General features: G+C 34.2%; 1 protein-coding gene and 1 long non-coding RNA gene across 3 annotated transcripts in view; one reads left to right on the top strand and one right to left on the bottom strand.

Moving 5' to 3' along the window:
• The window catches only part of sema4f (sema domain, immunoglobulin domain (Ig), transmembrane domain (TM) and short cytoplasmic domain, (semaphorin) 4F), a 137,289-nt gene that overhangs the window by 38,074 nt on the left and 73,253 nt on the right, over window positions 1-25,962 (bottom strand). The window contains exon 2 of one of the 2 annotated variants that reach the window (XM_005166554.6): window positions 15,125-15,255. In XM_005166554.6, coding sequence (XP_005166611.1) covers window positions 15,125-15,255 — 131 coding nt within the window. The remainder of the gene's footprint in view (window positions 1-15,124; window positions 15,256-25,962) is intronic. The other variant, XM_678693.10, reaches the window with a different exon arrangement.
• On the top strand, window positions 18,132-22,314 carry LOC141375157 (uncharacterized). The gene is made up of 2 exons (XR_012382761.1): window positions 18,132-21,820; window positions 22,165-22,314. It is a non-coding gene; the product is annotated as an uncharacterized lncRNA (long non-coding RNA).

The raw sequence follows: 25,962 nt of genomic DNA, 5'->3' as shown, positions 1-25,962 counted from the left end.
CTCAACTCCGGTTTCGAAAAATGCATCACAAACTGCTTGAGAAACGGTTCTACTCTGATAATTGGAGATAAAAATAAATTATGTTCAATAAGATACTAAATAAGATACTAAACTTGTGTTTAGTAACTGTTTATTCAGTTAAACATGAATTTAGAACTGTAGGCCTATATAGGCTAGAAACAGCAATTTTTGATGACCTTAGTCCAACTAAATACTTACCAACATAACTGAACTAAACATTTGTAATTAAAACATGTAGAGTATGCATATATTGGAGGCATTATTGAAGTAAAGTCTGCGGTCTTTAGGGCCTTTCACTATATTTTGCGACAAGATTTACACGTGGCTGTCAGTAAAGGACCGCACACACACACAAACAAAATGCGGAAGTGTTTTTTCGTTCCATTTGGTGTGAGTTAATAAATTCCATAACACTCTCACCAATCCTTACTCCTTATTTGCGTCTAATACCCCAGTATGTCATGAGGGCATGAATTAAATGTTCATAAGTTAAAATAAAACTGCCGAACTGCAGTTAAAGTCAGGCATCTTGCTAATTTGATTCAGAAGGGCACTTTTTAGTCAGCCGGCTCATTGGTCAGGTATCCATCCGCGCTAAAATATCAAGATGAAAGTCATCATAGCTTGCATAGAATAGACCCAGCTTCCACCCCAACTTTGAGAATAGATTAACGGCGATATTTTTTTAATGCACGATAAGAGTCTTGTGTTAACGCAGCACATTAACGCCATTAACGGCCCACTACTAATATATGTGTAAACATATAAATTTATAAACACAAGACCTCACTTTCATTCAGCAAGATTTCATTGATGCCCCCGTGACAAACTCTGAACTACTAGATGTGAATATGAAGTAAGGACTGATAGGAAAGAGTTGTTTTAATGTACTTTGATAACTAGGGGTGCCAAAATAATTGTTTCATTGGAGCACCGCGATGCAGAGGAACGCAGTAGTGTGTTCACTAGGGATGCTCATTTCGGTTAATTTTGCTTACCGACAACCGTCGCTCTTTAATTGGATATTAACAGTTAACTGGTCAGATTAATATTAAATTATTATTGTTATTTTTTTTATTAACGTGTTTATTTTTTGTTTGACATAATAAATATTGCATTTTAAAATACTGATTTATTTTAACATGCTAGCATATTAATAACAGAACATAACAGAGCATCTTCAAGCACCTGCAGTGTTTCCAATAGCATAGAAGAACAGAAAAAATAAATAAAATAAATAAATAGGCCCACCCAAAAATTTTTTCCCCTCAATGATTAATTTAGATTACAAAATGAAAACACTGACTGATTCTTTTTAAGAATCGACATAGGCTGTTATTTTTTTAATAAATAAATAAAATTTTTAATAAATAAAAATAGCAGACTTCCTCAAATCACTCGCTCCACGGAAAATGTTTTTTTAAATCACAAAACCTTTTAACATTTTTAATAGAAATCATTATTTTAAAGATTATGTCTTGATGTTTGGTTTCCTCTCTCACTCGCGGTTTAAGTGTGCGCTTTGCGGTAATGAAAAGACTTTTACTGACAACGTGCATATGTTGACATTTTATTGTTTAAATATGATATTGCATTAATTTGCATACATGCTTTATAATCTGTAATATGAAAGCTAAAGTCTATTTGTTGTGTTTATGATGCAGAACCAGGAGGCAATTAGCATCAGCGCTGGTTTGGCATCAACTCGTCTGTATACGACTATGCAAACAGCAATATTCTTCTTCCATTTTGCTTCTTTGGCAAATATATCTGTAGGTACTTGTAGTTACACGTTACCGTCCCGCGAGTGAACAAATATGTGTTGCAGTTAAACAAGGGGCCGATGTCAGCAAACGCGCCGATTTCTTCTGTATGTGCACAAAACCTCTTGCACAATCAAATATACACTGCTATACACTGCTCAAGCGCAGATCTTCTTGTGCGCTCTCAAATAAATGCTGCTGAAGTGTGATTTAGTGCGTTTATGTAGTGAGTATGTCTCAAACATTTATTAGATTTTCTAGTAATATTTATGAATGTCTCTAATAGACCTACAGAAGGGCATGAATGCATCCTGAAGTGAAATGGCTATAAACTCCAGCAAGATAAAGTCGTTAAAGATAAAACTTAGCTTTTAATACGTTTTGGTGCATTTATAATCCGCTATAAAAAACAATAACATTGACTGAATGTTTTGAATTGGATGCTGTAATGTAGCCGTGGAGGAATGCATTTTGGTGTGCGCCCCACCATGGAAGAATGAATGTAGCGGAGACCATGCTCTTTAAAAGTTCTCTGTAGTTGTCTTGACAACACACACACACACACACACACACACACTCCTGCTCTGCGTTGAGCTGCGTGCAAAACACTTGCGGCCGTTAGTAAACCATTAAAAACATGCCCCTCTTAACGCAAAAAAAAGTGCATTCTATCGCGCCCTTATGCAGCCAAACTTCAAATATATAAAATAACATTTTTTAATTGTTTAACCGATACCATTAATCAGTTACAAACGCACACTTTTGGTTAATGGTTAATCGATTATAATGAGCATCCCTAGTGTCCACATATTGCATCTTCTGCGCTTGCATTTCCCATGTGCACCAATGAAAATCGTGTGTCACTTGACAAGTACTGACCTATCAGTTTCATACTTTGGAAGGAATATACACATTTCGATAGACTAATTACCACAGACAAACACAGAACACCTAAACACTGCAGTGCTTTTTCATACTGTGGATGTCAGTGGTTATAGGTTTCCAGTTTTTTTTTTTTTTTTTTTTGTGAAAAAAAAAGAAAACACAAATAGGTTTGGAAAAAGTGAATGATGAGAGAATTTTAAGTTTTGGGCAAACTATCTCTTTAGTTCTTTTGAATATGTCGAGCTGCTGTGATCAATTGTAATGTGTTTCATTGAATATAAAATATTAAATGAGCTGCAGTATATTTTGTAATTTTTAGGTACATATTTTTATATTTTAAAAGTATCTTCAAAGTAAAGTAATTAGTAATTAGATTACTTTTACACTATGTAATTAATAATGTAATCAGATTAGAATTTTCGAGTAGTAATCAGTAATTTGTCATCAATTATTTTTTAAAAGTAACTTAACACTGGTGTACACTCTTTATTCTGTTTCAAAGTTTTAATATCTCTAGGCTATATGGTTCGGTTCAAAGAACATCGAAAGCAATAAAAGTAGCTGTCTAATAATAAAACAATGATATAATTATTATACAAAAGAATTTATAATGCAAAATTATTTATAATTCATTCATTCATTCATTCATTTATTGATTTTCTTATCTGCTTAGTCTCTTTATTAATCTGGGGTCGCCACAGCGGAATGAACCACCAACTTATCCAGCATATGTTTTACGCAGCGGATGCCCTTCCAGCAGCAACCCATCTTTGGGAAACATCCATACACACTCATTCACACTCATACACTACGGACAATTTTAGCCTACCCAATTCAGCTGTACCACATGTCTTCGGTCTGTGGGGGAAACCTGTGCACTTGGAGGAAACCCACGGGAACGCAAGGGGAACATGCAAACTCCATACAGAACATGCAAACTCCATACAGAAACACCAACTGACCCAGCCGAGGCTCGAATCAGCAACCTTCTTGCTGTGAGGTGACAGCACTATCTTCTGCGCCACCATGTTGCCATCAATCAGTCAGCACATGCAAAATCAACCAAACTTTTTGAGCCTCATTGTTTTGATTTATTATTGTTGCTTTGAATAGAATACAATTATTAAAAACATATTAAAGATTATTTGAATGAAATAAAACTTACAGAAAGCTGTATTATGAAAAACACTTGCTCTCTGCTGTGGTGAGAGCTCCAGTATGAACAGAATGCAGCCATGTATTTCAGAAACGTCATTTGCTTTCAAATTAGTATTGTTTAACAAAAGAAACATTTAGACATACCAGGACTAGTGTGAGAATATTATGTTTTACTTTTTTTTTTTTTTTTTGCCTCTAATACAAAACCCGAGATTATAAACAACAACTTTGAAATCTCTCCAGTTCGCGCATCCACTCTTATTAATGAGTTCATCAGTGGAGAGCAGGCAGTGTTTAGCAGCTGTTGAACATGTGCATTCACTCTCTAGAGAAAGAAGGCTGTGGAAACTGTCATTTATAGCAGTTGCTTTGGGTATTACTAATGTTTGGGAGAAGGTCATTTATTTTGAACTGTGGACAAAAATGACTGGAACTACCTGTGCATTTCAATGAATTTAATGCACACCCTATAGCCATGGAAATCAAGAATTTCAACAAACCATGGAATAATATGTTTATGTGATAACCTTTTTTTTTTTTTTTTTTTTTTAATATGTGCTGTATTTTTTTTGAATATTCTTTCCTATTTACTACAAAAAAAAAACACAACTAGGCTATAATTTGGATTATAAAAACATTCTGTTGATTTAAAAAAAAAAAAAATCACTGAAATTCTGACTAAAGTTTGATATAAAAGGTTTCTGGATATTGGCTCATATTCTAAGGATAGCAAAATTCTATCCTAAAAATATGAGTCAATATCCAGAAACCTTTTGGTATTTGCAGGTTGGAGAAAAAAAAAATCTGAATTACAGTGCAATTTCCACATATATTCAACAAGAGTTTTATATATTTTAACATTCTAAAATACATAAAATCTGTTTTTGTATTTATTTTTGTTGTTGTCTGATATATTTTTAATAGTTTGCTATTTAGCAAATTATATTATTTTACATACATTTAAATAAATTACGCTTTACCACTATAACATCCTTGTTAATCTAACTAAAACAACCTATATATAAAAAGCTCTATGCAACCGCATGTCTGCATGTCCATGTGTGTGAGTAAGTGAATTTATTTTTGGGCTTTAGTATTAGTCCTTTATTTATGTACTGTATAAAAATTTAAGGCCATATCATACACCCGGCGCAATGAGACGCAAGGCTCGACGCAAAATGTAGTTTGCTAGTTAAAGCTTGGCACAAGAGTTGTTTTTATGTTTGACTACACTGTTTAAATAGCAAATGCATTTGTGCTTTTATGTGCGGCCATAGGCATTCTGGTCTAAAAAAGGAGGCGTATAAAGGCGCATTACTGGTGCATTGCTATTTTGAGGAACTAAAATGGTCTGTTCAATAGACCAGATCAAAGCATGTCTATAGCTCAACGCAGAGCACGTTATTTGTGCGCCTCACTTACACATTGCTTAATACATATAGGGTGTACAGCAATATGCAAATAACTTTATAAATAAAAAAGAATTAAAGAATTAAAATATTACAAATATTATTGTTTTCTAGCCTACATAAATATAAAAAACATACTTGCCTTCTTGATCTCAGGAGGGCTTTTTCAGTTTATTCATAACAATTTGCTTTTGTATAATGTTATTATTAGTAGTAGTACTATTTATTATATGCATATTTAGATTTGTTTTATTAAAAACAAGCTTAGATTTGCCCACCTGTCAGGTTTTAGACCATATGGGGCATATTTGGATATAATAGTTTTTGGACCACACTTCGTTAATATTGTTGATCTATTCATTTGATGGAAATTAGAACTGAATTTAGAAATAGTTTCGAAACAAATCTTTGCGCTTAACAAACTAAATTAATTATGTATAGGCTAATGGATGTATGTGCTTACAACCAGTGTTGGGAGTAATTCGTTACAAAAGTAATGTATTACAGTAATGTATTATATTTTCCTGTAAGGCAGTAGAGTAAGGCATTACTAATACATTTTCAGTAATATTTTACTGGGTACATGTTCAGTAACACGTGCCTTACAACAAACTCTTCTCCAGCAAGACATTAACAAATGTAAAAAATACAGCAGTTCTATTTCCTGTTCGTGGCTAGTGAATATATGCACGTGTTGTCATTAATCTCCCTCTGTCTATGGGACCTTTTTACTTTGAACGCAGAATGATTTCAGCTTCTGAGCTCAAGGTCCGGGGCTATTGGCTTAGCCCGGTTCACAGTAAGGTTAAGTGCCGACGCTTAGCGAAAAAGCGGCAAATAGATGAAAATGACAGAAGACAGTGCATGGACGTAAGTGCATACAGATGTCAATACTTCAATGTGTTTCGTCGCCATTCATACCGCGGCGATGGTGGTAATTGGTGCGATAGCAGCTTTTGACCGCTGGGTGGAACTTTAACCACAGATATTCAGCTTCGCCTCTTCACAATACTAAACAGACTATTCTGTATGCGTACCTTATGTGATTTGTTCAATTAAAATATAATTTTGAATTAGTTTCCTTAGTAATAAACATGCTCTACTGTATGTTTTAGAAAAGGTACATGGTGAGAAGTATAGCCACAGGCTTCAAAAAGCAAATATAAGAATGAAGTTCTTTAGCCTTTAGTGCCCTATTAAATTGCGTTGGGGTGAAAATAATGTTTTGATTTCTTTGACCATCATAGCAATGTTATTACTTCAAATCCTTAACGTGCGCATATGAAAAACAGCAAAATAATATTAAGATTATCGTGCCAGTGGACCACATCACCTGATTGTGAACTTGTGATCACCTGAACTTCCTTTATCAGTAGGCTATTTATTATTTATTACAGGCTATGTTACAAATATTTGATCAACTGTCACTTCATGTAAAACACTCTCATGTTTAAATAAATTAATTAAATATTTGGGCATATCCGCACTCAAAGTGAGCTGCATATTATTTATCTGTCTGTTTATTTTGTCTGTTCATTTTCTCTTTCACAGGCATGTGGAGAATGAAAAAAAAATATGCTTGTTTATAAAAGCATTATGTCCACTAATGTATAATTATAATAATTATAATAATCAGAATAATAATATTTAGCTAATAGTAAATATCCATACCCATAATGCCGGCATGCATGGTGCTTTGACTTGATAGGTCAAAAGCAAAATTGTACTGTTGCACGACAAAGGCTAGCCTATAGTATGGAAAAATTTAATTAGATGTGTTTCCCAAAATCATTGTTAGCCAACTAAGGACCCGTCATTACAAACATAGTACGTTGATTTTAATAGTTTCGTTTTTACATATAGTATTCCATAGACGTCTTTATCGGACTAAAATTAACGCATGGATTCTGAGTTATTATTTAAAACATAAACCTGCGTTTTAATGACGGATGTGGGTGTCACAAAATACTTTTTATAGAAATATTTTTGTATTATTATTATGATTTAATGTGAACAACACTTAATAAAAATTTAAATGTATTTATTTCACCACTTGGAAAAACTATCAATTACAATGCTTGCCTCACTTGCGGTAGCCGGATTGAAGCACACCATATACCCACATCACTTAGTTAACTATATGCGATAAACAAAACATAATTCCATTTTTAATAATAATAATTGTATTTATTATGACACTTTTCTTTTTGATAGGTTAAAGTAAAGACTGAAATAAAAAAATAAATGCTTTTCAGGAGCAATGTGCTCACTCTGACAGGTCAAATCAGATTCTTTCTCTCTTTCAAGTTCAAAGCAAATTTAAATGCCAAAGGATTTTAGATATGCATAAATAAATAGCGTGTTTAATATATTAACATCAACAAATTAATAAAATAATTAGCAAATGAGAAATAAATTACAGAAAATTTAATAAAAACAGACATTATCTCTAAAAATTATCAGAATTGCAAGATTAAAACGTGCACTGTCAGCTGAATGCAGGCCTAAAATAAATTTAGAAAGCAACTACTGCGAGCTGATATTTGTTCTTTTTTTGAATAACGAACATTTTCAACAGTGGGGAGATAATGACAGCTTGATTTGCAGTATTTTCTAACATTTTAGAAAATGCACAACTCTTGTTGGTTGCACCCGCGGGATGCACAATGAACTTAACACACCATTCTTTTAATACTATATTCGTGAAGAATGAGCCAACCGCGGATGCTTAGTCAAGTTGTTCGGGACACTCTGCTTTATAACTTATTAGTTTATTACAATAATCACACTTAGCTTTGCCATCGTTGTTCACCACATCTAGCCACTCTTTTGAGCACATCTTGCGGTCCATCTTTAAACAAATGTTTAGATTGTTATTGAAGGTGCTCTCCAGAGAAGGTGCTCTGGCAGAGTAGCGAGTGAAAAATGTGCATGCAGGAATTAGACAAGAGGAATAAAATTTTAAATTATATAACAAGCATCGTATGCTTTCTAATCCTCGCCCAGTTTTAATACAAGTTATGTTTTTTTATATTTGTGGCTGTGAAGTTTATTAAGAATATAGTCTCTCTCTCTCTCTCTCTCTCTCTCTCTCTCTCTCTCTCTCTCTCTCTCTCTCTCTCTCTCTCTCTATATATATATATATATATATATATATATATATATATATATATATATATATATTGTAGCAAGCATACTGATGCCACGTCGCCCTGGTCCCATATTCACCCCAGCTGGCACCTCATCAGCACCGGATCGCTCAAAGCTGGACCTCATCAGCCGGAGAGACATAAAAGCCAGCCCCACACAGGAGGAAGATGAGCTTCATTTACACATGACTCCCTGCGCTAGCGCTTGTGTCTCTCTGTCTCTCCCACAGCGGACTCCAGCTTGTGACCGATCCAGCACCCGAACTCTCACCATCCTTCACCTTCTCCCCGGAGCACTCAAGCACCACTACCAAGAAGAGCACCGTATTTGCACTGTTTTCACCTTGTAAATAAAGCACCCTCCGGGGACTTGTTTGTAACCAACGCTACTTTGTTTGTGTTTTCCCTCTGCCTCGCTACAACATAAATATATATATATATATATATATATATATATATATATATATATATATATATATATATATATATATATATATATATATATATATATATACTGAGTAGCCATTAAGTAAAAAAAAAAAAAAAAACAAAACAACAGTTATACTTTAAAGGAGAACATTGACGTTTTGAAAAAAACTGAACTGAAACTAAATTATTATAAACCTGCGAGACTTAAATGATGTCCTGCGGCAAAATTATTTTTATTATACTTTTAGTGATCTGCTTGAGGTAGGTCAATTTATTTTTATGCTTTTGATGAAGCAGCATTCAACTTAAGCTCTTTAAACCATGCGCCTGACCGTTTCTCAGTGTTATTAATTATAGTAATAGTAATTAAATAGTAATTATTTAGGCCTATTTTCATTATTCATTTATTTTTCATTATTCGTTTATTATAATGTACAATAATTGAGACATAAAATGAGATGGTAAAATATAATCAACAATGAAAATGTAAATAAAAACATAAATCAAAACAGAAATAAAAAATTTCTTGTCTTAGTCCTATCAAAATAGCAAACACTGAATATCTCTCTATATTTAGGCTAAAAGACTGCTTTATTTATTTATTTAAGACTACTTCTTTGTACTGAATGTTTGTGCTTTCATTTAAGTTGTCTTTTATTTCTATAATTCTATTTTCCAAAACGAGTCCTTTTTGCACTTAAAAAGTTTACAATAAAGTGTGTTAACAAATTTTCTATGATAAATGAAGGAATTATAATGCTTTGACCTATTGTTTAATCTCATTTACAAGCACAGTAGCATATGTAAAGCTGCTGTATAGGCTATTTCTGTTTGTTCGCATCCCGTTCCTTTGTGCCCCCTGGCTGCTTATTCACAAACTGCAGTCATACACTAAAAACAGAGCGGCAGCAATTTCAAACGGCGGCAGTATATGCTCCGGCGGTAATGGCCACTTTGAACTCTCACCTACTGTATGGCTTTATTGCACTGACAAATGCAGTAAGCTCATTTATGTAATACGAGCGAGTGAACGTGCCGGTTTCCACTGTGGACAAAACTCCCGGCGTTCACTCAACACTGGCTGGGCTGCTAAAGTGCTAATGACCTGCTCTCGCTCCCTCAAATGATGCAGACTTATAATCTGTGCCTTGTGTTTCCTCTTCCTTTCGTGCTGTTGCTTTCCAGAGATCCTCCTATTTAATTGTTATCCCAGGAATGTTTATATGGTTTATATATTGCTACACTATTTACCTACAGGTTAGGATAAATTTGATATTAAATACTAGTGCTTTGAGTGTAAGGTATTCACTATATATTAGGCTATTATTTACACTGAATGCTTAAGCATACTGTCGTATTAAGAATAGTGAACTCATAAAATGAAATATAAAGTGTAGTTTTACTACAGTAAAGTGTGATGAATTGAAGTACAATATACCCTATATTGTAAAAAAAAAAACTACAGCACTGGATCATTTGTTTATATTACACTTGTTGTGTTACCATTGCAACTACAGTATTACCACAACAGAGTAATTGAAGTACTTAATGACAATGTGTGTTCAGTGGCCCTTCTTTTCAAAATGAAGATGATGACAGGGAAAATGTCATCCACAATCTCATCAACAATGTGGAGGACAACAGACACTAGTTCACTTTATTTTATTTGCCATGACAAAATGTGATTTATAATGAAATTTATTTAAAGAGTGAATAGTACAGTAGGCTATAATAGCTTATCAAGTCTTTCTGTTAGTTACATTTCTGCTTGTGTTAGTTTTTATTTGTGTCTAAATGTTTTTTATTTGATTAGTATGGTGCACCTTTTGGATGTTTAATAAATGTTTTTCAAATAAAATGTATTCTTTACATCCAACATCTATTCTCTGTATCTTTAAGTGTTTAAAACTGGAAATATCCTATCATATAACATACACCCAAAAATGTTATGGTTTATTAGATAAAAAATAAGTCTATTTTAATATTTTGGTTATTGTTAATAAATAGTGTACTAATATAAATCATATCAAAAAGCTTGAAAGAAAGAGGGAACACAAGACACAAATTGTGAGTCTGCATATAATCTCACTGAGAGAGCAGTGTACTGAGAGCACGCAAGAAAACTTGTGCGTGAGCAGTGCATATTTGAGAGATCGTGAGAATTTGTGCGCGAGCAGAGTATGTGAGAGCTCGCAAGCAGTTTTGTCCACAAACAGAGGAAATCGGTGCACAAACATTATACTGAAAAAGATATTCATCATGCTCACTTTATGCATGACAGTTTTGTGTTGTGAACCACTTGAAATGTAAAGTAAATACAATAATGGCAACAATAGAATAGAAAAGAAATAAAATCTGCATTTTGTCATGGCATTGGAGTTTACATATCGGCCTGTTGTGTCTAATATGAATATAGCCAAGCCATTCACAGATATTGCCAGATATTCACTTTACCTCTACCATACTTTTAACAGATCATTTGTGATTCTGGCTGTCATCCTTTCTTGCATTGTCTTGAGCCTTCACATTGCCAATTATATACTGTACTATATTGTTAGAAGCCTGGAGAGGTCACAGTCATTCTGCTACATCAAATCACTTTCTACTTTATGTAAAATGCTCATTATAGAACATTCTAGAATTTTATAATGTTAAGTTCTTATTCTGTAGTTATTTTGGTAAAAGTAACTAAAAAGTAATCTAAGAGTAATGAAACATATTACAATTCTGAGACAGCAATATTGTAATGTAAGGGATTACTTTTAAATAACAGTACTAAGTAATCTGTAATGTATTACAATTTGGAAGTAACTTGCACAACACTGCTTACAACATGTTTCCCTATTCACGAGAGAGAAAGTGAAAGTAAAGAATGAGGAGGCTCATCTCTTATTCTTGCACTGTAGATGCTCTGTTTAACTGTTTTCTCGCGAGTGAAGCATTCAGTTTTTCCACTTACAAAGTTCGTCATGTAAATAGCAAATGCGCTATGGCGTGACGCAACTTAATCTTAAAGGTAATGAGAGATTTTGATTGGTTTATTCTCAAAACACATCTATAACTCATTAAGAGAATAAGCTCAACCCTGTTATGGCCTAATTCTACTGAGTGGTACGGTATGGTACGGTTCAGTTTGGTACGCTTTTATGGCCGTTTCCACTGTCAAAAAATTTACAAAACCAAACTGTACCGTACCACTTTTTCGGCACCAAACATGAGAAAGAGTACCAAAAGGCGGAGCTAGAAGCTCAGCTGAAGGCTATTGGTTTACAGCGATACGTCACTCACTTACGTAACAAGCCAGATTGAAAACAAAAAACCTGCCATGTTTAAAATACAGGCCGAGCGATTATAGCGGAATTATATATACATATAATAACAAGCCATGGTCGATCTGGGCTCAAACAAACCTTGTCGTCGTCTTGATGAACAGCCATAAAGCCATGGAGTAGAGCAGAATCTACCCTGTACCTCGTAGTTTTACTCGAGCCAGTCTGAAGAGCGAGCGCTTTCGCTTTCTTGCTTGCGCTCACCACGTATCTATATCTGAAATAACAAAGTTCTTGAGCTGATGATAATAATGTGCGCTTGATTATTAATGTGCTTTTGCAACCCAATTCTGTCAGAATCTGACAAATGCGAGAGTGAAGTGTGAAAAAAAGGAGAAGCCGAAAAAAAGGAGCACATTATTTCTTTAGCAAACGTGAACAAACTGCCTTGTTTTAATTTTTATCATCACCTTTTGGACTAATGTGAAATGAGAATGATGGAATTACTCTAACAGAGGTTACACATGCTGCTGAAGATTACAGACACAGGTAAGAGGTTTAATATAATTACAGACGTTACAGTAGGCTATTTCGCACTGTCATTGATCTGCAGTTATAATCAAATCCTGTTCATAGAAAAGTTAGTAAAAACATTTAAACAAAAGTATTTATGTGTGTAAAGCGTCTGTTTTGTGAGAAGTGCTTTTCATAAAATATGTGAGCGACCCTTGCAGCTTTATTGTAGACATTTCCTAGAGCGAGAATGACTTAAAATTTCTGTCATACACCACGCCCACCAAAAGGTGGAAGCGCAAGCCTGATAAAGGTGACCCGTACATACCCAAACCGTACTGTACTGTACCAGTCAGTGGAAACAAGCCATTGGACCATGCGACACGGCGCAAACCAGATTTTTCTTTCCTTAAAATAACAAAAGTGGATTCTTGCATGCCCTTACAACTTTTGCGCCCATGCTTCACCCTGGGCATGCAACACTCTAAGTCGGGGGTGCCCAAACTCGATCCTGGTTCACCAGGGTTCTGCAAAATTTAGTTCAAACCCCAATCAGACACATCTGGGCTAGCTAATCAAGCTCTTACTAGGCTTTCTACAAACATCCATGCAGGTCTGTCGAGGCAAGTTGGAGCTAAATCTGCAGGACACTGGCCCTCCAGGAGCGAGTTTGGGCACCCCTGGTCTAGGTGGTACTCTTCTTTTGGGCTTTTTCCACACTGTAACGCTCCCGGATGTGGGAAAGACAGTGAAGGTAGTTTCATCAGAGAACAATACATGATTCACAATGTTCACAATGTCTACAAGATTTTCACTGCTGGCACCATTGAAACCAACGTTTTACATTGGTTTGGCTTTGTGGAAGGTTTTGGAATGTGTATTGACCCTGTGGAGCTCCCAATGAAAACAATTGCTGGAAACAGAAGCGTTGAGGTGCACATTTAATTCTTCAGTGAGTTGGGTAGCTGTAGTTTTATTTATTTATTTATTTTAATACAATCCGAGTAAGCACCCCGTGAACCCTTTCAAACAACTTCCTCTTTTGTCCACAGTTACTCCTGCTAGATTACTCCTACGTTGTTGGCATGCTGACATTTCTTGCTGTCTTGGTCACAGATGTGCCAGAGAGATGTGCACCAACAATTTTTTCTCTTTTGAGCTCTGATATGTCACACATAGGGCCCTATCATACACCCGGCGCAATGCAGCACAAGGCGCAACTCAATTATTGTTTGCTAGCTTTAGCTTAGCGCAAGAGTCGTTTTGACGTTTTGCACCACGCTGTTTAAATGCATTTGCTCTCATATGAACGCCCATAGGCATTCTGGTCGAAAAAAGGAGGCGTGTTGAGGCGCATTGCTATTTTGAGAAACTATAATAGATTGTTCACTAGAGCAGAACAAGGCCAGTCTAAAGTTCAGCGCAGAGCGTGTCAATTGTGCGCCTCACTTACACATTGCTTAATACAAATATCTTTACATATAAAAAAGTATTTAAATTTTAAGGATATATATATATATATATATATATATATATATATATATATATATATATATATATATATATATATATATATATATATATATATATAGGATGTAATAAGGATATTAATAGGACATAAATATAAAGGATTAAAATATTACAAAACATATTAGTTTTAGCCTATATAATTATAAAAACCTAATTTCATGCCTTAATCATCTTGGGGGGGCTTTCTCAGTTTATTCATAACAATTATCTTTTGTATAATGTTATTATTATTAGCAGTATTATTTATTATATGCATAGGTATATTTGTTTTATTAAAAACAAGCTTAGATTTGCCCACCTGTCAGGTTTTTTGAACACACTTTGTTATTATTGTTCTTTTATTTGTTTGCTGGAAATTAGAACTGAATTTAGAAATAGTTTTGAAACAAATCTTTGCACTTAACAAACAAAATATTTATGTATAGGCTAACGAATGTCTGTGCATACAAGTTTCCCTATCCACGAGAGTGAAAGAGAAGGTAAATAATGAGGGTGCTCATCTCCTAATATCCCATTGTAGATGCTCTGTTTAACTGTTTTCTTGCAAGTAAAATGATCAGTTTTTCCACTTAAAAAGTCTGTCATGTAAATAGCAAATGCGCTATGGCACGACACAACTGACTCTTAACGGGAAAGGGAGATGAGACTCTGATTGGTTTATTTTCAAAACACACCTATAACTCAAAAAGAAAATAAGCTCTACCCTTTTAGCCCATGCACCAGAGCGCAAAGCGAATTTTTCCATCGTTAAAATAGCAAAAGTAAATTCAGAAATGCCCTTATTGCTTTTGCGCCCTGCGCTTCGCACTTTGCGCATGGATCGTCAAAAAAGAGCCCATAATGTTGTGTGCATTCCAATATTTTAAGCAAAACTGTGCTATTACTCTGCTGATTAAAACCTTGACAAACTGCTCTTACAAGTAAAATGTGCGACAATTACTACATTATTACAAATGAAATAAATTGTCATATTCACTGCAAAAGAAAAGAAAGCCCACCATTTTCTTTGAAAGTTTAGCAGTATCCACGACAATGACTGCATCACGTGCACCAAGGTAGAGCATCCCAGACTCACTGTGCAACAGGAAGGTGCTTAAATTGCCAAATCCACTCAGTCTTGGAAATTCTGCTGAGAAAAAAGAAAAGAATGAATCAAAACCATACCAAAAAAATTATCATAGCACGCATTAGTCTGATCTGTTTAGTACCAATAGTAAGGTTCTGTATTTAATCAACACCTAAACTGGCAATATCCTGTATCCCACCTGTTTAGTGCATGAACTCAAGAGATGACATTAAACATGGTTTTGATGTGAAACAGAAAAGCTGTATGTGAGGTTCTCATGATGCTTTCATGAGCCTAGACGCACACTGGCACATGTAGCCCTCGTTTTACTGAAATGTATCTTATTAATTTACATTTGGGGCAGTTTCTTTATGTTTATACATATCTTTTTCCCATCACCATCATCTTCTCCTATAAAGAAAAAAACTTTAGTTAACAACCACAGTCAGGCCGACCAGACATGGAAGATAACATGGCAGCCACTTTGAACCAATTTGAGGACACTATGAAAGCTGAACTAGCAGTGCTCAGGGGTCATCGCCCTTTCACATTTTTACATCCATGTACATTATAAATAAAGCCTCAGGATGCATATTATTAAGTCATCTGTCCTTATGTCTTTATATATTCAGTGCTACAGCCTAGCACCTGAAATTTAATACCTGAAAGTTTTGTAGATTTACATTTAAGTTTCTTAAGTTTAGCCAAAAGGAAAGAGATATTGATAAGCACTTTTAGTGATGTATTATATTTTTTTCAGGGAGGAATGCTAAAGTATAGCAGAGCTTCTCAAAGTCTGGACTTTGGTCCAGATTGTGACGATATTCAATCCTACCGGATTTCGTATTGCAAGACAATAGTGAAGGGATTTAAATTGTGGATTTCCATGATTGCATCCAGTTACTATTGGTCTACCTTTTGTTGTGTTTCAAACCAAAATACACTTATATTAGTGGTTTTGCCACATTTTGCATTGTAATTAATGTGTTTTGAATGCAAATACAACTTTATTTAAAGAAAAATAAATAGTGTTGACTTGTAATGAATGTCAGGGGTCTCCAAACTCTGTCCTGGAGAGCCGATGTCCTGCAGTTTATTTCTAACGCCAATCAGACAAACCTGGGCTAGCTAATCAAGCTCTTTCTAGAAACATTCTTGCAGGTGTTTTGAGGCAAGTTGGTTGCAAAATCTGCAGCTTGCCCTCCAGGACTGAGTTTGGACAGAACATGACTGAATCCTGTTATAGATGTTTATTAAAAACAAGTTATTTAATATTAATTGTTCCAGAACATTGACCTTTTTGTAGACATTGTAAACCCCTGGTATATAGGCTACTCACTTCAATTGGACTTAATATTAAGACCTTAAAATGATTGAATGGCTTAAAACAGTTTGAATTACTGACTGACTTGTAGTTAATTTATCACGTTGAGGAAAAAAAAAAAAGAGTCAAATAAATGACAGGAAAAAAAATGTATGTGGACAAGAGAAATAACCAAGTTAAAGGCCGCCATCTAGCGGTAGTGTGTGTAGATGTCCTGAGAAACCTATTAAACATGACTTAGGTGACTAATAAACTGCTAAACATTTAAACTGATAAAACAAAACAAAAAAATAAAAACTTTAATGGTATGGCCATTATCAAATATTTATTTAAAGAATATTATTTATTATTTTTTCTAGAACTATTATTTATGTTATTTATTACCTGAATTATTTTCCCATTACCTCAAACTGCCTTACAGACAGCATTCTCACTATGTGACAGATTTTAAATTAAAAAATAGTAACAAACTCTTATTTTACCCAAACAACACCTAACAAGCACATTTGAAACTAGCCATAACAAGAAGCTGTTTTAATATAATCATCATTCAGATAATCCTTTAAAATAAATACAATTATGGCTTTTTTTATTTTATTTTTTTGGAAGTCCCACTAAACACATAAAATCTCCAAGGTCTAGTGCTATTTGATGATATCAGAGGAATGCCTGAAAATTAAATAACCAAACCTGCTTTTCAACAGTTCAATCAGTTGTACACCTCAAAGAACAATAAAGGGTTTAAAGTCTCTAATGAATAATACAAATTTTATTATAAGCCTTCATCATTTGATTAGATAACAATGTAAAGAGAATGATGGTGGCAATAAATGAAACAAAAACATTTAAATCTTTCAAAAACACTGAAAAGATGTAACACATTTAGAAATGTTCAGCAGGAAAAGAAAAAAACAAATGTTACATTTCTTACTCTTTAGACGAATTGATCTTGTCACTAAGGTTTCAGTCCTGCATTGTCATAGGCTGATACAGCAGCCAAATCCAACTGCTGTCACCATCATTAATCATTCATTCAGTCTCAGCACATTAATCATAGATGACGAGGGGGGGGGATGTTATGTTAAAAAAAGGAGAAGAGAGTATGGGTGAATTTGGTCTCTACTTATCACTCTGTAACATATTTTCTTTCTCTTTTACAGAATTATCATGGACAAACTCCTAAAATCACACTGATTTCCTTCATTTCCTTCTCTGCTGCTGTACAACCACACAGAGTGTGATGTAGTCTACATAAATCCACTGTGATTGGCTCTGGCTGCTGAGGGATTATGGGAATTGCCATTTTAGGACGGGGGTTCTCTACTGTTGAATAATGTACTCTAAAACTAAATCTGTCAATCAAGGAGCAAAACACTACTGAAGAAGAGAGAGCAGCAAAATTCATTTTATTAGAGCTAAAGTGTTTAAAGCACTGTTTTTATGCATTTGCTTATGTGTTCCAAGAAATACAATTACATTTAGCAAAACTGTTTAAAGAGCTAATATTCTTAGCTAAAAACAAAACTGAAAAAAACTATTTTTTTCTTAACTGAAAAAAATAAACATAATGGTGTATATGGTCCATCATTCAGTTTTTTTTTTTTTTTTTTTTTTTAATTCAGAAAAATTTGCTTTAGGGTCAGTGGTTTATTTTAAAAAAATGGACAAACTTCAATTTTTGCAGTAAATGTAATGTTACAACACAAAAATGACAACAGCGTTGTTAGGTAAATGAAGCTTATATTACACATTGAAACTGATCATTAAACCTTAATAGAATAATTAAAATAGAATAAATGTACACTTGTTCTCTCTCTATAAGCAAATCTAATATTTTCTCAGTCACAAGAAAGGCACATATTGCTTCACTTAAACAACATATAATACTTTTTATGAGTTTAAATAGAACATAACTTTCATTTGTATAGCTTTGGTTCCCCTTCGGTTGGGGAACTCCAGTGCTATAAGTGGATTTGATGTTAAAATCCAAGTACGGAGTATAGCACTTCCGTTCCCCTCCTCGGGGAACGTAGGGTTACTTCTGTAACCTTGAACATTTTTATGACAAGGTATGAATAAGACTTTGAGTCTTATTGTTTGTCAAGAGTCTGGTGGTAGAGGGTTGTATATGATCCATCATTGTCAAATCCCTTTAGATTTTTCACCATTCAACACAGAATATGTAGCTAACAACCAAGTAGTTTACTCTTAACAAACAGAACATTTTAAGTAACAAAAAAAAAAAAAAAACACAAACAGGCAACACTCTAAACAAAGTGGTTCTAAATAGCACAATAAGTGTAATTAATATTCACAAGGGAACCCCTTTAAGTACTAAATTCTGTATCTAATTTAAAATACACCACCTGTCAAATAGTGCCCTTTTTACAGCTGGTTTTAGATATGCTACTCTGCTTTTCTATGAAAAGGTTTAGTGAATCACTGATGAATCACTTTTGAAGAACATTTTGCCATGGAGGCAAAAAGATGTGTTATCATCTCAGAATAAAAAGTATTTTAATGCTGCTTTTCCCAACTGCACTCCTGAAAACAAAAGTTCCAAAAAAGTTTTCACAGTGATGCCATTGAAAAAACATTTTAGGGCACATTTCTTCAAAAAATATTTATTAGTGCAAACAGTGCACTAAAAGACACTAAAAGTTCTATAGAAAACTACATTGAACCCTAAATAACTATACATGGGCTTCATTGTATGGCAGTGCATCTTAACTCCCCCCCCACCCCCACCCCCCAAAAAAACTGTATGCCATGCCATGTAAGAGCTTGTTTTAACACTCAAATATTTTTGATTGTATTTTACTGTACATATATACTACAGAAAATATACATGTGATGACACAGCTGTATGTATTCCATTCTATAATTACTATTCTGATTTGCTTCTGACAAATTATTTCTTCTGATTACCAAAGTAAAGCTGTTGTGCTGCTTAATATATTTGTTTTAACTGAAAATGTTTCCTTCTGGATTTTATGTGAAAATAAATGTCAAAACAGTTGCATCTATGCATTTTTGATGCAATTTCTCTGTGTAACACTTGACATCGATGTGTTGTGCTAATTGTGCTATGTTTAAATTCTTTAGAGAAAGACCTAAAAATGAGGCCTCATTTGACCACACAAGTGTTTTTGACATAATCTGTAATGGCAGGTGGCCTCGAGGGGGAGAGGCTATAAAAAATACCAATGTTAAATTGACTTGACTGCAAACACTTGCAACACTGCCGAGAGAAACAATATTCCCCCCTCGATTGCAAAAGATTAGTTTTAAGATTGAGCTGTGGCCAACGTTGTATATTTTATCATTAAAACTGATCCCTCTTCCAGATAAAGCATCCTTTCATTGAAACTGCTCCCTGATTAGCTAATGGTAACTGTACTAATAATTCACTTCATAATTTGGCACATAATTTAGGACATTATCAAAACTAAAACATAACCCGAAACTTCATCTAACTTAATAAATACATTTGTATTCTGCTTTTCAGCTCATAAAATACTATGTTCTTACTCTTCCAGAAAACAATGCACTACAACATATTGTCTTTATTTTACTGTAATTTAAATTCAGGCAACACGGGATTCAACTGCTCCACATTTTTTAAACAGCTGCCACATCCTCTCAGTGACTGTGCTTACTCCTTTCTTTTCCACCAGGCGGGCTGTTTAATCTGCTGAAATGCTGTCAGTTATTATAGTCGAAACAAACTACACCATAGAAGAATAAAGGGCTCACTTAAAACTTAAAAGAATGCTGTCACATTTACTTAATACAACAATTAAACCAAAGGACAGATATATATGTTGGATATTTTCACGATATGTGATGTGCGAGACAAAATGCAAAGCGGAGTTGCTGTTCATCCTAACATTCTGTATGTTTATTTGGCAGTATATACAACTTACAATCTGTATTTCTTTCACATTTTCTGGTGGAAAAACGAAGTTTTTTATAATAAATCAAGCAAAAATAAATATATTTCTATAAAAAAGTAAAGATAAAATGCTTTCAATCTAATGGGTGGTTCTCCCATGCCATACCGGTGGGAATTATTTATTTAAATTTTTTTAGGAATATGCAAAAAGGTACACAAATTAAGATCATACAAATACAAAGAAAATGAAACATCAACAAACAAAAACAACAAAAAACAAAAACAGCAACAATACAGTCAGGTACTGGCAGGTGCGTGTATGTGTGTGTGTTTGTATTTGTGCGTGTGTGTGCAGGTAAAGATAACTTGGTAGACAGGTCAGAGTACATACATAAGGGACAATAAAAATCAATAAATGAAGCAAGCATCATACATATAAATAAAAAAGATAGAAAGAAACCAGTCAGTGGTAAGGAGTGACAACAATGCTTGTAATGTATAATAGTAAGAATGACAGTGAAAAGAAAAGACAACAGTAATAAGATCTGACAACAACAATAATAAATCACGAGTACTACACCAACTACTACAGAAAGTTACTAATATAACAACCACCACTGCTGCTACTTCAGCCACATCCACGACTACTACTACTACGTTGTCTACTGTTCTTCTACTGATACTACTGCAACAATGACTACTATTACTACTGATACTACTATAGCGTTTACTACAACTGATACTACTACAACAACATCTACTACAACTGATACTACAACGTCTACGACAACAGATAATACTACAACAATGTCTACTACTACTTCTGATACTACCACATCAATTACTGCTACTACAACATCTACACCAACAACATCTACTACTTCTGATACTACTACACCCACAAAGACTACTACTACTACTACTACTACTACATCTCTACTACTTCTGATACCACTATACCAACGACATCTACCACTACAGAAACTACTACTACCACTATTTCAACAATTCCAAGTACAACTACAATCGATAGTACTACAAGGACTACTACTACAACTTCCACTACTACTACTACAACTACAACATCTACAGCAAAGCTGAATAATGACAATGGTAGAAATACTTGTAATAATAATAATGAGGAGATAACAGGGGGACAAGTCAGAACAGTAATAATAATAATAATGGTAACAAAAGGAAAAGTAATACTATTAATGATAATATTGAGGAGGTGAAAGGATGTTGGGAAAGGGATGGGAGGTTTTTGTGGATGTTTCCACCATCCTTTTAAATTAAACGGCACGCACTTGAATTCATGCTCCATAGGTCTCAAAACTCAATTCCTGAAGGGCCACAGTTCTGACCAGTTTTGCTCCACCCCTGGTTCAAATTTGATCCAACTAATTAAGGTGTTAAACACTACTCTTGAACACCTTGGTTAGTTAGATCAGCTGAGTTTAAGTCATTTCACTTTTATGACAAAGAATAAGTTCTTTTCATGGTCTTCAAAGTGAAATAACTCAGCACAAACAAAGGAGGCTAAGAATAATGCAAATTTTTGATGGAAATCTCAGATGGCACTCAGAGGTTTTTTGCGTCTGAACTCTTCATTAGTTAAATATTGCTGTTTATTACAATAAAACGCTAAAAAAGTCCCGGGAATATTTTATGTGGTGATGAATTTTAAATTCAGTAATAAGACTACTTATTTAGAAAAAGTAATGCCCAAATAAAATGTGTTTATATCATTCAGAACATCACTGAATACTGTACACATCTGCTGCAGCACTTAAACGTCTGGTTTGGACATGAGTTTCAAGTTGATCAGCATAATCTAATAAAAAAGTGATATTGTTAAGACACAGAATTACAGTGAGTGAAGTTCATGCAATTTTCTTTTTATATTTTTAGTACATTAATCACCCTTTACAAAATGAGTTAGGTCTCTATCAATACTGCTCATTCAATCCACCACAAAACCCCCAACCCCACCCCCAACTTATAGCCATGCTCAAAACACAGCTGGAAGATAGATGCTTACCAGCTGCACATACAGTGTGGCTGCTGGTGTGTGCGTGTATGTTGCAGAGTTTAACAAAAGAAGGTCACGTTGTATTGTGTCCTCTTGTTATGAATTTTTCATTTGCATTCAACAGAGTTAGGTCAAAAACAAATACATTCACAATTCAATTTATTAAAAAAATAACAATCACAAAATATTTTCACTAGCTGCATCACAAACATACAAACAGACTGACTTATATCAGTTATACAGATCATGCAACAGACTTAAGAGAGACATTTGCTTTGGGTTTGACATTACCACCTCACATTGTTACACTAAAGCACATTGTGTGTGTGGTGATTGATGGCAGAAGTCATTGACTGATCCAACATCCTGGGATGTGCATCCTGAATGCACAACCCATGCAGTCATGTTACACTCTAGAGGCTAACTAGGCTGCATTGTCTTCAAGTGATCTTTATATTATTCAAATGCTTCCTTTGGACTAGTTATGTGTAACATGCCATTCACCACAGTACTTTCAATGCTGCTTGTTGAAATACCTAATATTATATTTGTTTATTTTATGTGCAGAAATAACTACAAACAAGTAAACTGCATCTTCTGCTTGCAGTAAAAAAAAACTGCCAGGAAGTGATTTCTTTTCTAGTAAGAATGGTCCTCCAGCAGATGAACTGGGTGTTTGAGATCATAATATGTAATAATAAAAGATTCAGTCTGTGTTTAGTTGAGATTAAGTTCACTTGTAAACATTTTGACTCATTTTCATTTGGCACATTCTACAAATATATTCACATTCATTTTGCTATGTGCAAATGTTGGTACGGCCTATAATCAACAAACATGATCAAATACATTCTTAAAAAGATATTGTTTTTACACTAATCCTTTTATAGTCCAGTTTCTCATTAACCTTCATTTGCAAGCGTTAAAAACACTACGCTTACACATAGAATCGATTAAAAATGCAAATGCGAACAAACATGCTGGTTTACAGTCCACAACCTTAAAATTATTGCAAAATGTTGTATCAAAATTTTACTCTAAAAAGTTTAATTTTATTTGTATCCGAATTAACCAATATAGTTGTAAAATTTTATTACACTTATAAAGATTTGATTTGATCATTTATTATTATTATTATTATTTATGATCATGAGTGAAAATATAAGAAATTAGACCTCAAGGACAATTTATACCACAGCATAATACACATAAGCTTTTACAATAACAGTTTCTACATCTGCAATCCAAGGAAAACCAAAAAAGTTGTATATAAAAATAAGTTTAGTGTTTCCCCTATCATTATATTAGTGGGGCGCACCACACTCCCAGTGGCTTTTTCCGCCCCCCTTGAAGTCAAGTTAATAGCAGCTAAAATATTTACAGATGCGGTATGACCTGTTAATAAAGTCTATTGGCGCGACTTGTGTGAGTGATACTCTCTTTGTTGCCATTGTATTTCCATCGTTTTGAGCTGCTATGACACGAGTGGTGTGATCGCCCCTATCTACTGTCTCATCCAACCTTATGACCTCTGCCAGACGCCCCAAGAGTCTCTCGCAAATTTATATCAGTTCTGAGCAAGAGAACAGATTGTGAGAAGCACAGTGACGTTCTTACATTACATTTCTTAGGTTAAATAAATAAAGCAGTAAAGATATCGCGAGTGCAAACCCCTCTCTCTCTGTCATTGAGAAATCTGATGTCAATAGTTGGAGGCAAATATTGGAATGGTCTTGCATGTATTTAGGTACTTTTTACATTTAACAACTGAAAGTTATGTGTTTTCAACATTATTGCAAGTTCAATAAAAGCTGGCTGGATTTATTAGATAAATAAAACCTAAATAATATATTTAAACAATAATTTTTAATAATATAACTTCCTGTAATATGTTTATTGCTATAAATAGTAGTTTATAGGCCTGTTTCCTTTTAGTAAAGAAGTAATAGATTTATAAGTGTGTATTTTAAGTTCTTAAGCATTAAATGTGCGCTCTAAACTTTTTGTTGATTGAGACATGTTGAATTCTTCCATCATTTGCAATGTTTCCAAATTACATAGTTTGTCATTTTGTAATTAATTACTTAAATTTAAAGTAATGTAAAAGTTGCACACTTTAGGCCCTATCAAAAACAAGCCTAGATTTGTCCACCTGTAAGGTTTAAGACCATATGGGGCATAGCATGTGTACTTCGTTATTATTGTTTATTTATTCTTTTGCTGGAAATTAGAACTGAATTTAGAAATAGTTTTAAAACAAATCTTTGCCCTTAACAAACAAAATTAATTATGTATAGGTTAATTAATGTCTGTGTGTACAAAAAGTTTTGCTCTTCACGAGAGTGAAATTGAATGTAAATAATGAGAAGGCTCATCTCTCATTCTCACGCTGTAGATGCTCTGTTTAACTGTTTTCTTGCAAGTAAAACGCTCAGTTTTTTCACTAACAAAGTCCGTTATGTAAATAGCAATTGTGCTATGGCACAACGCAACTGAATCTTAAAGGGAATGGGAGATGAGACTCTGATTGGTTTATTCTTAAAACACACCTATAACTTATTAAGAAAATAAGCTCTACCCTTTTAGACTATGCGCCACGGTGCAAAGTGGATTTTTCCATCCCTAAAATAGCAAAAGTGGTTTCCGATATGCCCTTATTGCTTTTGCGCCCTTTGCTTTGCACTTTGCGCACGGATTGTTAAAATAGAGCCCTTTGTGAAAAAAAGACATACAAATTAATGTTAATTTTTAGCTTGTATTATTGTACAGTTCATTATTTACTGCTGTCATTAAAAGAAACAAATTAACACCATGACACTTTGTGTTTGTGTTGGTGTCACACACAGCCACACTGTGCTGCAACTAAACCTGCAATAATCTATACTAAAGCTAAGATTAACTGTGTTTCTTTGGCTTAGTGCTGGAGTCTTCAAAAGCTCATCGCTTTGGCTTTTGGTGAAACTCTTTGAAGTGGTCTTCAGTTAGCAGCTCCCTCCCAAGAGCTGAGATTAACAGACTTAAAGGTTGGAGAAAAACAGGACTAGAGCAAGTCTAAATGAGTGTGGCATTAAGAAGAAACATAAAGAAGACAAATTTACAGTTTATTATTGATACATATTTTGAAGTGGTTGGCTGTGTTACCTGACCTTCATCAGGCCAGAAACTTATTTTTTGAACTCATATAGCATATGTGGTTAAAATTCAAATGACTGACTTTACAATTGAAAAATTGTAACTTGCATATTTTAGATTACAGTTTACCTTAATATGTTTTATTTTTAATTATTGTTTTAGTAAGTTGCTACTTAATAAAGAACTCCAAATACCCCTCCTTGGCCCTTGGTCTTTGCACATGCCCCAAAGGTAACAATCCATTGCTTTATGTTTGTTATGATAATCTTTGCGTTGTTTTCTTATTTCTCTCCATAGCAGTCTATTTGGAGAATATCATATGCGTGTAGGGGCCGTCACTAATCGCACTTGCCCTAAATTCACTCCTGCTCAAGAGGATTATCAAAC

The sequence above is a fragment of the Danio rerio genome, chromosome 7 (genome assembly GCF_049306965.1).
Source record: "Danio rerio strain Tuebingen ecotype United States chromosome 7, GRCz12tu, whole genome shotgun sequence".
Classification (NCBI taxonomy): Eukaryota; Metazoa; Chordata; class Actinopteri; order Cypriniformes; family Danionidae; genus Danio; species Danio rerio.
The sequence above is the reverse complement of the archived record's forward strand: the minus strand, read 5'-3'. Positions and strand labels throughout refer to the sequence as shown.